The 14,836-nt window shown below is 44.5% G+C and overlaps 1 protein-coding gene across 1 annotated transcript in view; it reads right to left on the reverse strand.

Moving 5' to 3' along the window:
* GAB3 (GRB2 associated binding protein 3) overlaps nucleotides 1–8,435 on the reverse strand; it is a 60,639-nt gene extending 52,204 nt beyond the window's left edge. The window contains exon 1 of the mRNA XM_004285921.4: nucleotides 8,323–8,435. Coding sequence (XP_004285969.1) covers nucleotides 8,323–8,394 — 72 coding nt within the window. The 5' untranslated portion in view covers nucleotides 8,395–8,435. The remainder of the gene's footprint in view (nucleotides 1–8,322) is intronic.
* Nucleotides 8,436–14,836: the final 6,401 nt, after the last annotated feature.

A 14,836-nucleotide genomic window follows, 5' to 3' on the forward strand; every position in this document is an offset into this window, starting at 1 on the left:
ACTGCAAATTGAAACGACGCAGAAATACCATTTCTCACCTATCAGATGGCAAAAATCCCCAAGTTGAACAACACATGCTGGAAGGAATGCAAAATGGAACATTTGTTAATGTCTACTACATGTATAGATTCATAGCCCCAGCAATCCCAGCTCTGGGAATCATACAGATATACCTGCACAAGTACAAAATGTCACATATACCATGCGACTAGTTGTGGCAATGGATGCAAAATCAAAAGAGCGGAAACAACTCAGGTGTCCAAAATAGGGAACTGGTTGAATAAACATGCTACAGCCACACAGCAGGACATTGTACAGCTGTCAAAAGTAGTGAAGATCTCTGGTCACTGACATGGGCAGAATTCTAGAACAAAATTTTTTTGAGAATTTTCAAGATCTACTCTCTTAGCAACTTTCATATATACAATTCGGTGTTACTAGCTATAGTCGAGATGCTGTATATTATATCGTTAGGACTTATTTATTTTATAACTGCGAGCCTGGACCTTTGGACCACCTTCTCCCACTTCACCCCCCAACCGCCATCCCCCACCAATCTTTCCTCTGTATCTTTGAGTTCCTGCTCAACATTTTTGTTTTTTAAGATTTTACATAAAAGTGAGATCACATGGCATTTGTCTTTCCCTGTCTGACTTACTTCACTTAGCATAATGCCCTCAAGTTCCATCCATGTTGCTGCAAAGGGCAAGATGTCATTCTTTCTTACGGCTGAGTAATATCCCACTGCATGTATATGTATGCACCACAGCTTTTTTTTTTTTTTTTGCGGTACGCGGGCCTGTCACTGTTGTGGCCTCTCCCACTGCAGAGCACAGGTTCCGGACGCGCAGGCTCAGCGGCCATGGCCCACAGGTCCAGCCGCTCTGCAGCATGTGGGATCCTCCTGGACTGGGGCACGAACCCGCGTCCCCTGCATCGGCAGGCGGACTCTCAACCGCTGCGCCACCAGGGAAGCCCTGTACCACATCTTTATCCATTCATCTGTTGATGGGCACTTAGGTTGCTTCCACACCCACCTTGAATATTGTAAATAATGCTGCAATGAACGTGGGGGTGCAGATATCTTTTCAAGTTAGTGTTTTCGTTTTCTTTGGATAAATATCCAGAAGTGGAACTGGTTGATCACATGGTAGTTCTATTTTTAGTTTGGGGGGGAACCTCCATACTGTTCTCCGTAGTGGCTGCACCAATTTACATCCTCACCCGCAGTGCAGGAGGCTTCCCTTTTCTCCACACCCTCTCCAGCATCTGTTATTTGTGGCCTTTGTGATGGTGGCCATTCTCACGGGGGTGAGGGGACATCTCACTGCAGTTTTGATTTGCTTTTCCCTGATGATTAGTGATGTTGAGCATCTTCTCATGTGCTTGTTGACTGTCTGTATGTCTTCTTCTTTTTTTTATTGGAGTATGGTTGCTTTACAATTTTGTGTTATCTTCTGCTGTACAGCAAAGTGAATCAGCTATATGTATACACATGTCCCCTCTTTTTTAGATTTACTTCCCATTTAGGTCACCACAGATCTCTGAGTAGAGCTCCCTGTGCTTGTCTGTATGTCTTCTTAAATGAACAGACTAAGATATAGAATGGGATACTGTGTAAGAAAGTGGGGCGTAAGAAGCTATGTACAGGGCTTCCCTGGTGGCGCAGTGGTTGAGAGTCCGCCTGCTGAGGCAGGGGACACGGGTTCATGCCCCGGTCCGGGAAGATCCCACATGCCGCAGAGTGGCTGGGCCCGTGAGCCGTGGCCACTGAGCCTGTGTGTCCGGAGCGTGTGCTCCGCAACGGGAGAGGCCACAGCAGTGAGAGGCCCGCATACCGCAAATAAAATTAAAAAATTAAAAAAAGAAGCTATGTACATATGTCCTCGTATTTATAGAAAGAAATACTGGAAGTGTGAAGGAAAAAACTAAGAAAAATGGTTACTTGAAGGCTAAGGGCAATTAAGATGGATGAAGACAGAGGTGAGGGTGAGATTTTTCATTTTTGAATCATGTAAGTGTGATACTTATTCAATAACAGTTTAAAAGCTGAGATAAAAGCAGAAGAAGCAACTGAACAAAATTGCCCCAAAATAGACCCATGAAAGGATTTAAGACTTAGGTTGCAATTAAAATCATGCTGTACAAACATAAATACAAATGTCTTTTATATATGAAAAGATGTTCAACCTCACTCATAAAGAAATTCAGTTAAAATAAAATACCATTTATCAACTCTTGACTTTACAAAGATCAAAACGTTTGATAATACACTATATTTGGGGCATTGCAGAGAGACAAGCACTTTTATATCTATTGGCATTTTACATTCACATACACTTTGACTAAGAAATTCCACTTCTAAGCATTTTTTTACAAGCAGAATTAATTGCACATGACTACACAGACCAATGTACAAAGATATTCATGGCAGCATTGTTTATAGTAGCATGGGACTGGAAACAAGAAAAGGTCTATCATAGTAGCTGCATACAGTGAAATATTATGAAGTTGTTAAAGATAATGAGAAAGATCTCTATGTGCTGATATGGAACAATCCCCAAAATATACTAAGAAAGAGGGTTATAAAATAGTGAATATAGTATACTACCATTTGTTCAAAAAATATGCTTGTATATGCATGGAATATATCTGGAAGGAAAATCCGCAATGCTTGCAGCTGGAGGGGGAAACTTACTTTTCACTGTATATACTTTGATATGCTTTGATTTTGAATCATATGCATATATTCCTTAAAAATACACTCTCTCTGGCAACATATAATGAAAATATATAGAGAGGAAGGACTCTTCAACAAATGGTGTTCAATCAATTGATTAACTATTTGTAAAATACAGTGAGTACAATAAATACTAACTGAAGAACATGAAAACACTAGTTAGAAAAGGTATCTGCACCCCTATATTCATTGCAGCATTCTTTACAACAGGCAAGATTTGGAAACAACCTAAGTGCCCACTGATGGATGAATGGATAAAGATGTGTATACATACACAATGGAATATTACTCAGCCATGAAAAAGACTGAAATCTTGCCATTTGCAACAACACGGATGGCCCTAGAGGGTATTATGCTAAGTGAAAGAAGTGAAAGACAAATACCAAATACCATATGATTTCACTCATATGTGGAATACAATAAACAAATCAAACAAAACATACAAAAACAAACACACAGATACAGAGAAGAGAGTAGTGGTTACCAGCATTATGCTAATGTCAAAACCAGAGAAAGAGTACAAAAGAGAAAAACTACAGACCAATATCCCTCATGAACAAAGTCACAAATACCCTCAGCAAAATATTAGCAAATTAAATCCAGCAATACATGAAAAGGGGCTTCCCTGGTGGCGCAGTGGTTAAGAATCCGCCTGCCAATGCAGGAGACACGGGTTTGAGCCCTGATCCGGGAAGATCCCACATGCTGTGGAGCAACTAAGCTAAGCCCATGTGGCACAACTACCGAGCCTGTGCTCTAGAGCCCGCAAGCCACAGCTACTGAGCCCATGTGCCACAACTACTGAAGCCCGCACGCCTAGAGCCCGTGCTCCCAACAAGAGAAGCCACCGCAATGAGAAGCCCGCACACTGCAACGAAGAGTAGCCCCCGCTCGCCGCAACCAGAGAAAAGCCCGCGTGCAGCAACTAAGACCCAATGCAGCCAAAAATAAAATAAAATCAATTTATTTTAAAAAAACAAAAACATGAAAAGGATAAAACATCACAACCAAGTGAAGTTTATCCCAGGAACTCAAAGCTGGCTCCAGATACAAAAATCCATCAGAATAATTCACCATAGTAACAGACAAAAAAAAAAAAAAGAAAAAGAAAATGCATATTATTATTTTTACACATGCAAGAAAGGCACTTAACAAATCCAATTCACGATAAAAAGTTTCAGCAAGCTAGCAATACAAGGGAGGTTCGGCCTGAGAGAAGGCACCCACAAAAAGCCTACGGCTAATGCACTTAAAAGGTGAATCAAGAAAAATCAGGGTGTCTGCCCTCATCATTTTTATACAATATTGACAGTACTGAAAGTTCAAACTATGGGTGAGCTTAGCAAGGTTGCAGGACACAAGGTTAATAAACAAAAAGCAACTGACAAACGAATTCTAAAACTGGCATGGAAAAGCAAACGACCAACAATAGCCAAAACAACTCTGAAAAGAAAAACTAAGTTGGAGGGCTAAAACTGCCTGCTTTCAAGAATTACTATAAAGTTCTTGTCATCAAAACAGCATGGTGTTAGCATAAAGATGAACAAAGACATAAAGGGAGCAGACTAGAGAGCACAGAAATACTTACATAAATATGACCAATTGATTTAAAAATTTTTTTAACATCTTTATTGGAGTATAATTGCTTTACAATGGTGTGTTAGTTTCTGCTTTATAACAAAGTGAATCAGTTATACATATACATATGTTCCCATATCTCTTCCCTCTTGCGTCTCCCTCCCTCCCACCCTCCCTATCCCACCCCTCTAGGTGGTCACAAAGCTCCGAGCAGATCTCCCTGTGCTATGCGGCTGCTTCCCACTAGCTATCTGTTTTACGTTTGGTAGCGTATATATGTCCATGCCACTCTCTCGCTTCGTCCCAGCTTACCCTTCCCCCTCCCCGTGTCCTCAAGTCCGTTCTCTAGTAGGTCTGTGTCTTTATTCGCATCTTACCCCTAGGTTCTTCATGACCGTTTTTATATTTTTCTTAGATTCCATATATATGTGTTAGCATACGGTATTTGTTTTCTCTTTCTGACTTACTTCACTCTGTATGACAGACTCTAGGTCCATCCAAGTTGCAAAAGTAATTCAATGGAATAAAGACAGTTTGTTCAATAAATGTAATTGGTTTGCAAGAAAATGAATCACAACATGAATGTTACACCTTGTACAAAATTTTTAACTGAAATGAATCATTGGTCTAAAGTGTAAAACTATAAAGTCTTTAGGAGAAAAAACATAGGAGAAAATCTTCAGGATCTAGGGTTAGGCAAGAGTTCTTAGATTTGACAGTAAATATGATCCATAAAAGAAAAATTGACAAATTGGACTTAATCAAAACTTTAAAATCTTTGTTCTATAAAAGATACTGTAAAGAGAAAGAAAAGACAAACTATAGCCTGGTAGAAAATATTTGCAAATTATATACCCAACAAAGAACTTGTATGCAGAGATAAAAGTAGTACCTGGATCTTAGTGTTGTTTTGAAGATTAAATGAGATAATTCAAGTAAAGTCCTTAACCAAACTTCTAACAGTTGTCATCCCTAGGGAGGGGCGTGGAAGGGAATGAGGAGGGGTGCACAGGAAGGATAGGATGTGGGGAAAATTAAAGAGCGTCTTTCACTTTTTACTGTATTTATTCCTAGATCATTTGGCTGTTTATAAGAATAAGTTCGTATATTTGTGAAAGAAAAAACAGAAAAGAATCAACCATCTTTTAAAAGAGCAGTAATTCACCTGTCAGAATGGCAAAAAGTCTACAAACAATAAATGCTGGGGAGGGTGTGGAGAAAAGGGAACCCTCCTACACTGTTGGTGGGAATGTAGACTGGTACAGCCACTATGGAGAACAGTATAGAGGCTCCTTAAGGAAGTAGAAATAGAGCTACCGTATGATCCAGCAATCCCGCTCCTAGGCATATATCTGGAAAAGATGAAAAGTCTAATTCAAAAAGATACATGCGCCATAGCAGCACTATTCACAGTAGCCAACACGTGGAAACAACCTCAATGTCCATTGACAGAGGAATGGATAAAGAAGATGTGGTACGTATATCTACAACAGAATATTACTCGGCCATAAGAAAGAATGAAATATTTGCAGCAACGTGGATGGACCTAGAGATTATCATACTAAGTGCAGTAAGTCAGAGAAGGACAAATACCATATGATATCACTTATATGTGGAATCTAAAAAAAAATACAAATGAACTTACAAAACAGAAATAGACTCACAGACGTAGAAAACAAACTTATGATTACCAAAGGGGAAGGGTAGGGGATAAGTTAGTTCAGGATTAGTAAATACACACCACTATATATAAAATAGATAAACAACAAAGACCTACTATATGGCACAGGGAACTATATTCAATATCTTGTAATAACCTATAGTGAAGAAAATCTGAAGGTGTACAGCTGAAAGTAACACAATATTGTAAATTAACTATAGTTAAATTTAAAATTTAAAGAGCAGTGATAAAACTATCTTTCATAGATTCGAGAATGAAACACCAGCTTACCTCGGACTGAAGGACTTACCTAAATACAGACTTAGCTTCCATCTGTGGTTTACAAACATTGACAGAGAGCTACTTGGCTGGCAGCGCAAAGAACTAAGTTATTGCCCTAGTTGTGCCACTAAGTAGCTTCGTTATGTCATTGGGTAACACATGTGAGACTCTGGACTTCTGGAGGACAGGGATAAAGTCTCTTTTGCTCTCTCTAGCCAATGGCATAGGGCCTGGTTCAGAGTTGGTGCTCAATTAAAAGGAAGACGGAATGAGCACTCCCGACAGGATCTGAGTGAAAAGCACTGACAAATGACCGCCATCTAGTGGCAATACGGGATTCCTACAGAACTTAAAGACGAGCGGAATCTGACTATGGGGTGTGTTTCAGGGACTCCTTTCAACCAAAGAGCATCGACTGTCGAAACGACTATGTCCCTCATTATAAAAAGTTCCCAACCATAGCCTGAGAGGCCCAGGTTTATGTCTTGGAGTGTTGGTAAGATGACATCTAGGTAGTCTTGTGTCCTAAGTCTCCTCCTTCACCACCCCATCACATGCCCCACACGCCTATAAGCTGTGCAAAGTCCACGCCTGCCACACCTCCACTGCACCTCAAGAGAACGAAGCTCATGTAATAAGAGGTACGGACACCCATGCCTTCCCGAGGGGGATGAAGTACTAATAAAGTTTCCTAAGCCAGTCTGGTCAGGACAAGATAGAAAACAGGATTGGAAAAAAATCTGCCACGAACTTTGCAGTCCAGGTTCGGCACCTTCCTGCATCATCTGACAATATGCCATAAACATTTAAGATGTCTCACATTCCGAAGGGCAACAAGGAAAGCTACCTCGAGCTGGCTTTGTAAGTGCTGCGCTCTGTGACAGACCCTCATCTGAATATCATGAGTCTTCAAAGCAGATGCACCGTTAGCGAAGCAGCTGGTGCCTTAGAGGCTGAGCAATAGTGGACCTCGTGTCTATAGACTCGGGGACTCAAAAAGAATGATGAAGGTAAACAGTGGTAGTAATCAGAAGAATCTAGGTGTGTCTACATCTATGGCATCTACACGCTAAGTGGAACATGCCTCTAAAACGCTGCTCAGCAGAACAAACGGCAAAAAACATCGCAAAGAGGGCTTCCCTGGTGCCGCAGTGGTTGAGAATCTGCCTGCCAATGCAGGGGACACGGGGTTCAAGCCCTGGTCTGGGAAGATCCCACATGCCGCGGAGCAACTGGGCCCGTGAGCCAAAATTACTGAGCCTGCGCGTCTGGAGCCCGTGCTCCGCAACAAGAGAGGCCGCGATAGTGAGAGGCCCGCGCACCGCGATGAAGAGCGGCCCCCGCTTGCCACAAGTAGAGAAAGCCCTCGCACAGAAACGAAGACCCAACACAGCCATAAATTAATTAATTAATTAATTTAAAAAAAGAAAAAAACTTCGCAAAGAGTCGCAAGAGACGGACACTAGTGTAGTCCCGGGTCAATGGAGAAAGGGGTCTGAGCAGCTGTACGTTGCTTGTCCCGAGGACGCGGGTGGACATAATGAATGTTTGAGCTGTGGCTCGTACATTTAAGGTGGGCTCTCCCGAGTGCCCCTTGTCTCATCCTAGCAAAAGTCCATGGTTACCGGAGGTTCTCGAAAAGCGCAGTGTCCGCAGAAAGGAGAAGCTGAGAAGCGACACCCTGAGGAAGGCTGTGGACGGTCGTGTCCGACGACAGCTCCGCGGGAAGACGGTGCTTGCGACCCCGGGGGAAAGCGGAGCCTCCGCGCCCGCCCCGTGCAGGCGGCACGTCCCGGGGTCCCCGTCCCTCTCCCCCACCGCGGCACGGCGACAGGGCCGCTCTTTCGGGAGGTTCCCCCGGCCGCTCCCGCACCGAGACGGACGCCCGGGCTCGCCCCACCCGCCTCCCTCCCGTCGGCTCAGCGCGCTCCGGCTCGACGTGCGATCTCGCTTTCCGTCCGCCGGCCTCGCCCGCAGCCCGAGCGCGGGGCTCCCGGGCCACTCCGAGGCCACCCCGCGGCCACCCGGGGCCCCGAGGACGCGCGGCGACGCCCCTACTCACGTAGCGCTGCAGCTTCCTCTCGGGGGGCGACTTGACGAGCCAGCCCGTGCACACGGCGTCGCCCGCGCTCATCGTGCCGCGCTTCCTCCGGCTGGGCCGGCGTCCGCGGCGGGAGGAAGTCGGCGGGGATGCCGGCGGGGCGGGCCCAGCGCCTCCCGCCCGCCCGCCCGCCCTCCAGCGCCGCCCCCGCGGCCCCGCGACCCCCGTCCTGAGGGGACGGGCGCCACCCCCGGCCTCGGGCAGGAAAGCCCTGCGGGCCAGAGCCGGTCCCCCGCCGCCCTCGCCCCCGCCCGCGGTCAGCCGCGTCTGAAGGGCTGGTGCCCGGGCCTCGGGGTCACGAGAGCCGAAATCTAGACCCCGCACCTGCAATGTCAATGCTTAGGGATGAAGAAAAGCCTAACTGCCCCTTGACTTCCCGTTTCCACTTGGTGGTTTGCAAATTACTGCTTCTGCTGTGCCCCTCCCCCGAAGACCTCTTTATCCGGTGATGAGCTCTGCAGCAAAACTAAATCCAAATCATCCATAATCAAAAGGTTCAAAACTGGAAGTGCGGTTTGCAGTCTCTTTGACCCGAAGGCTTTAAAACATGGATCCAAGAATGATGGTGCAGGCGGTGTGCTGAGCCCGGTAAGTAACAGCCACGCACATGACACTTACGCAGACATGCGGCTGCAGGGCCGGTGAGTGTGCACACCACTGGACAGGCATTAGCTCCCTGGATCCATACACACTATCAAGTGGGCTTGATCATGATCTCAGTTGTGCGCGTGAGTGAAATGAGAAACAGGATCATATCACCCTCCAAAGTCGCACAAGTAGGAACTCAGCTGAGAGGCAGCCAGGCCTCTCTGTGCTGCTCTTCGAGGCACACTCTGCCCTTTATGAACACACTTTATAAACAGAAAAGCACGGATATCAAATTTCGGGGCCGCATCCACAATGCTAATCCGAGTGATTAGTATGGCGTCACCTGGCCAGCTCCCTGACCTGTAGTGCTCTTTTCCCTCGGCGTGACACCTCTCCCTTAGAAGTGACACTTGGAAGAAACAAATGCCACATCATTTCTTTGACTTACAAAAAGACTTCTCAGCCTCCTACCATACATCTGAAATTTCCACAGTGATGACTCTTGTATGGTAGGGTTCATGTGTTGTTCTGTAATCAGTCAGGGTTCAGTGGAGGGAACAGAGTTTGCTCTAGGTGTTTCAAGCAGAAAGGGATTTAATTTAGGGAAGAAGGTGCTTATAAAATCAATGGAGTGCTGGAGCATTGGGAGTCTGTGGGCGCTGAAAGCAACAACAACTCACTCCTGGCAAAATAATACTGCTATCCTATCCCTCCTACAAAACTAAAAAGCACTCCCTAAAACAGGACACCAGAAGGCCCATCCGTCACTGTAGCCATCTCTAGTTCAGACACCACCTCACTTCAATATCCTAAAACCTAAAGAAAAACATAAAGCTAACCTCTATCAGTCTTTATTTGACATACATAAAATCTGGAGAGAAGGAATATGGGAAAAGTTTATATGTTCACCACACACACACACACACAGACGCGCACACACAGCTACTACAATTCTCCTTTCTATAACTGATCTTGAGATCATAATTTCATTGGTCTTTATAACTTCCTTCTTCACTACAGTCCCTGTCCTCCTTTTGCTCTCCAGCCTCAGCTGGTCAGAATTCTTTACCTGGTAAGTCAACCAAACCTTTATTCCCACTGAGCCTGAATCCTTAGTGGTCCTGCCTGGATGTGACAGTAGTAGGAGATGCCCCAGAGGATCCCTTGGATTTGAGACATAGTCCTTCCCAATCCCCTGGTATAACAGTGACCCTGTTTCAACTTGGCAATCAATGTCAACCATCCAAGCCTGCTCAGGAGACCTGTGGTTCAGTGGCATAAAGACCCTAAATGGCAATATGATGGGACCAGCGTGTGGGTCCTGGTTGAAGCATTCCTACCTTGGAAACCAACAGAGCTCTAAGCTGCTCCACGCTGGGAGTAGATGAGTAGGTGTGACGGTGAGAGGAGTCCTTCCCACTTCTTGATTGTGGGCCCGTGGATTCTGGCTAAGGAGGAACAGCACCATATAGCGGCCACCAGCTCACCTCCCCCTTTCAGTGTCTTTTCACCCACCTAGCGTAGGAAGTGAGCCTTCACTAGACTGACCAGCACAGATCCTTTCAGGCCAGGGGTTTCAGGGCAATCTCTCAGTGTCAGCACGTAGCACACGTCTTGTGTCTTATAGTGATTGCCTTGGTCGGAAGCACTGTTATGTGAAATATTGTGAAACTGAGTGCAGGACAGTAAGTCTACGGGTGGCCATGCTAGCAGAAAGGTGGCCCATGACAAGTACCTATTCAAGTGAGGACAAATTGTGGCCCCTTCCCCACAGATGTGGTCTGATTTCATCAATCGCCACAAGGTGGTGGGCTCGTCCCCCAGGGAAGGCTACCTTATTGGGAACTCGGTGTGGGTCTCTGCTGTGGACAGGCAGAGTACTTAGCAGCGGCAGTGACAGTGGCCATGACCACATCAACTGATGGCAGTTCCTGGGAGGGGAGCCTCACCCCTGCTGATTCCTTTAACCTCTGTAAACAATCTCCCCATTAGATTCTCCTCAGTTCAACCCATAGAGCCTCTCATTTGCTTCCTTCGGAGACCCTGACCAACAGACCTATGAGGTTACACGTGGGAGTCAAGGGAAAGAGTGTCACCCACAGCAGGGGCCACAGAGGTTGATCAAAAGGAAAATACGATGGCAGTAGAGGGCATGATTTCCTTCAACACTCCAGGAACCCACAGTCTGTTTCTCCTTTTAGGACTTGCCAAAGCTCCATGTAACGTTGCAGTGCATTGAGTGGCTGGTACCTGCCGCAGAGACTTTCCTTGCCTGGGGTTCCACTAAAAACACGTCACCTTACAGATTACTTGCTGAAGCACTGGTGGCACAATTTCATGTCGTATATGTTGCCTACAGAATCTGAAGAGCCCCAGCAAATGCGGTGCCCCTTTCTGAGTGGTAGGTGGTATGCAGTGCAGCAACTCACTGAATATCCAGTATGGTCCAGACCATCTCAAAACATCACTAAGGGTCAGCCGCTTGAGTTTTCATGGGCTTTATCTCCCACACTCTGGCATACAGGTGTCCTAATGAAGCATCTCTGCTACCTCTTGTCCACCAGGTGCAGTAAGCGTGATGTCTCCGGTGTAATGGCCCAGCATGATGTTCACCGTGATTGTTGAAACAATCGAGTTCCATTCATCCGAGATGATGACAGAGAGTCACAGGATGGCTTGTTTGCACTCCAGCCTGGGGAGACTAGATAATTTGAATAGCAAGTGGTTTTTTGGAACCTGGATTCCCTTTGTGGCTTACCCATTTCTCATTTATTTAAATTAGGTTTAGGAAAAACAAATACCGTATGCTAACACATATATATGGAATCTAAAAAAAAGGGGCTCTGAAGAACCTAGGGGCAGGACAGGAATAAAGATGCAGATGTAGAGAATGGACTTGAGGACAAGCAGAGGGGGAAGGGTAAGCTGGGACGAAGTGAGAGAGTGGCATGCACATATATACACTACCAAACGTAAAACAGATACCTAGTGGGAAGCAGCTGCATAGCACAGGGAGATCAGTTCAGTGCTTTGTGACCACCTAGAGGGGTGGGATAGGGAGGGTGGGAGGGAGGGGGACGCAAGAGGGAAGAGATATGGGAACATATGTATATGTATAGCTGATTCACTTCGTTATAAAGCAGAAACTAACACACCATTGTAAAGCAATTATACTCCAATAAAGATGTTAAAAAAATAAAATAGGTTTAGTTTGAAATAGATAACCAACAAGGATCTACTGTATAGCACAGGGAACTATATTCAATATCTTGTATTAACCTATAATGGAAAAGAATCTGAAAATAATATATATATATATATATATATATATAAAACTGAATCACTGTGCTGTACATCTGAAACTAACACGATATTGTAAATCAACTATACTTCAATAAAATAAATGAATAAATAACATTTTTTTAAAAAACAAAAAAGAGCAAGGCTCCCCAACCAAAAAAAAAAAAAAAAAGGTTTAGTTTGGCAGTTCTTTAAGTACTGTAAATCTTGTAACTAGGAGGACTTATGAAAATAAATGTCCACTATTAAGGAAGAGTTTCTATTTTAATTATGTTATGTGGGGCCAAGTGGCCATGCATCTAACTTATTCTCTGTGAAAAGAGAGAAAATTTGAAAAGAAAATTCTCCAATTTCTGGATGAGGGACAAACATGAGGAGATAGCTATACGTGTGTGTGAAAGGCCAATAATGTAAAATCCGCAAGTAAAATCTGCAAACAAAAAGAATTATACACCATGACCAGGTGGGGCTTATCCCAGAGATGCAAGGCTCATTCAGTATATGAAAATCAGTGATATCCACCATATTGACAAGCAAAAGAGGAAAAGTCACATGATTATATCAATTGATGCAGAACAAACCCAATATCAATTCATGACAAAAACTCTCACAAAACTAGGAATAGGGGGGAATTTCCTCAACTTGTTATAAAACATCTATGGAAGACATATGACTAACATCATATGACTAACTTCGTACTTAAATGGTGAAAAACTGGGCACTTTCCCCTAATGGTTGGGAACAAGGCAAGGCTATGTGCTCTCACTACTCTTATTTAACGTAGTGTTGGAAGTTCTAGCCAGTGCAATAAGGAAAAAAAAGAAAAAGAAAGAAAGAAACAAAAGGCACACAGACTGGGAAGAAGAATTAAAAGTGTCTTCATTTGCAGATGATATAATTGTCTTCATAGAAAATCCAAAGGAATCTACATGAAAAATTCCCATAACTAATAAGTGAGCTTTACAGGGTTGCAGGATACAAGATCAACACATAAATCTCTGTACACAATTTCAAGGCTCATTATATAACTACAGTGATCAAGATTGTGTGATATTGGTAGAGGAATAAACACATAGATAAATGGAACGGAGTAGAGAACCCAGAAATAGACCCACATACATTTACCCAACTGGTTTTTGACAAAGGTATAAAAGCATCCGCATGGGGTATGCCACTCCCAGAAAGGGGCCCACCAAGCATCATACTTTCTTCGTGACAGTGGGTTCGAGGTACAGCAACTTGTTTTTCTCTTTGGAGGGACAATGCCAATATGCTTCAGTCCACTGGTGCCCAGAAACTTCATGAAAGTTTTGGGCCCCTGAGTTTTTATGGGGCTTATCTTTCACTCTGTGGTGAAATATTTGCTACTGCCCGTGCACTAGGTCCAGTCAGCGTGACGTCATTAACGTGGCAGACCAGTATGATGGTTTGGGGGACAATGAGATGATCACGTCAATGCCCAGGGACTTCATTATGGTAATGTGCCCGATAATTGAAGGGACAGTGACCGGGGCTTTCTTTTGACCCTCTTTCCATAATTGTGCTCAGTCCTTCAGGAAGCCTCTGTGGGAATTCATCCAGCTGCCAATTATGCGATCAGGAACTGGGGAAAGAGCCACAGGGGGTCCACAGGGAGAAAGACGCAGACTAAAGACTCCATTTCCGACCAGCGGACCACAGTGGAAAGTCGGAGGAAGGTTTAAAGTACACAGCTGTGTTATGTGTGTACCTGGCCTCACCTTCGCTTGAGGGCTGAGTCTGTGAATTGATGGGGTCCGGGAATTAGATGAGGGGCCATGATTTTCCATCGTGGTGATTCAAGGCAGGCTGCCGTTCACCAGATCTAGAGTTTTTGTTGGTGGTGGTCTACTACAGGTGGCCTTTTAACAGGATTCCATGATTCATCACCCTGAAGATCCTTGGGGATAAAACATTCTTGCCATCTTTACATGGCCTTATCCTCTTCTGTGTCCTTCTTCTCTTCTAAGGATACTTGTCGTTGGATTTGGGGCCCACCTGAGTCATCCAGGATGACCTCATCTGTAGATCCTTAACTTCAGTACCTCTACAAAGACCCTTTTTTCAAGTAAGTTCGTTTTCATAGAGTCCAGGGGTTAGGTCCGAAGTGGGGGGCCAGTCTTCATCCCACTATAGATGTGAAGCCATTGAAGGGCTTTGAGCAGAGGAGGGACATGGCCTGACTCACAATTTAATGGCTCTTTCCAGGGGCTGTGTTGAGGAGACAATATAGTTGGAAAAAACAGAAAGAGGGGGTAAGTGCAGGAGGCGAGTGGAAAAATGTAGGAGAGCCATGGTGATGACATGGACTCCAGTGACAGTATTGAGGGTGGTGAAAAACTACCAGATTCTGGATCTTTTGAAAGCAAAGCCGAGAGGATTTGCTAACAGATCAGATGAGGAGTGTTGGAGAACCATTAGTGAGTACCTGAAATTTAGCCAAATATATACCAACGGAGCATTATAAATTTATGGGATGGGGAGTGTAATTAACTGCTCGTGGATTGGTTGATATTGAGGACTTTGGCTATGTATAAAAAATCAAGTTAGAGCATTAATATTATTACTA

Source organism: Orcinus orca, chromosome X (genome assembly GCF_937001465.1).
Source record: "Orcinus orca chromosome X, mOrcOrc1.1, whole genome shotgun sequence".
NCBI lineage: Eukaryota > Metazoa > Chordata > Mammalia > Artiodactyla > Delphinidae > Orcinus > Orcinus orca.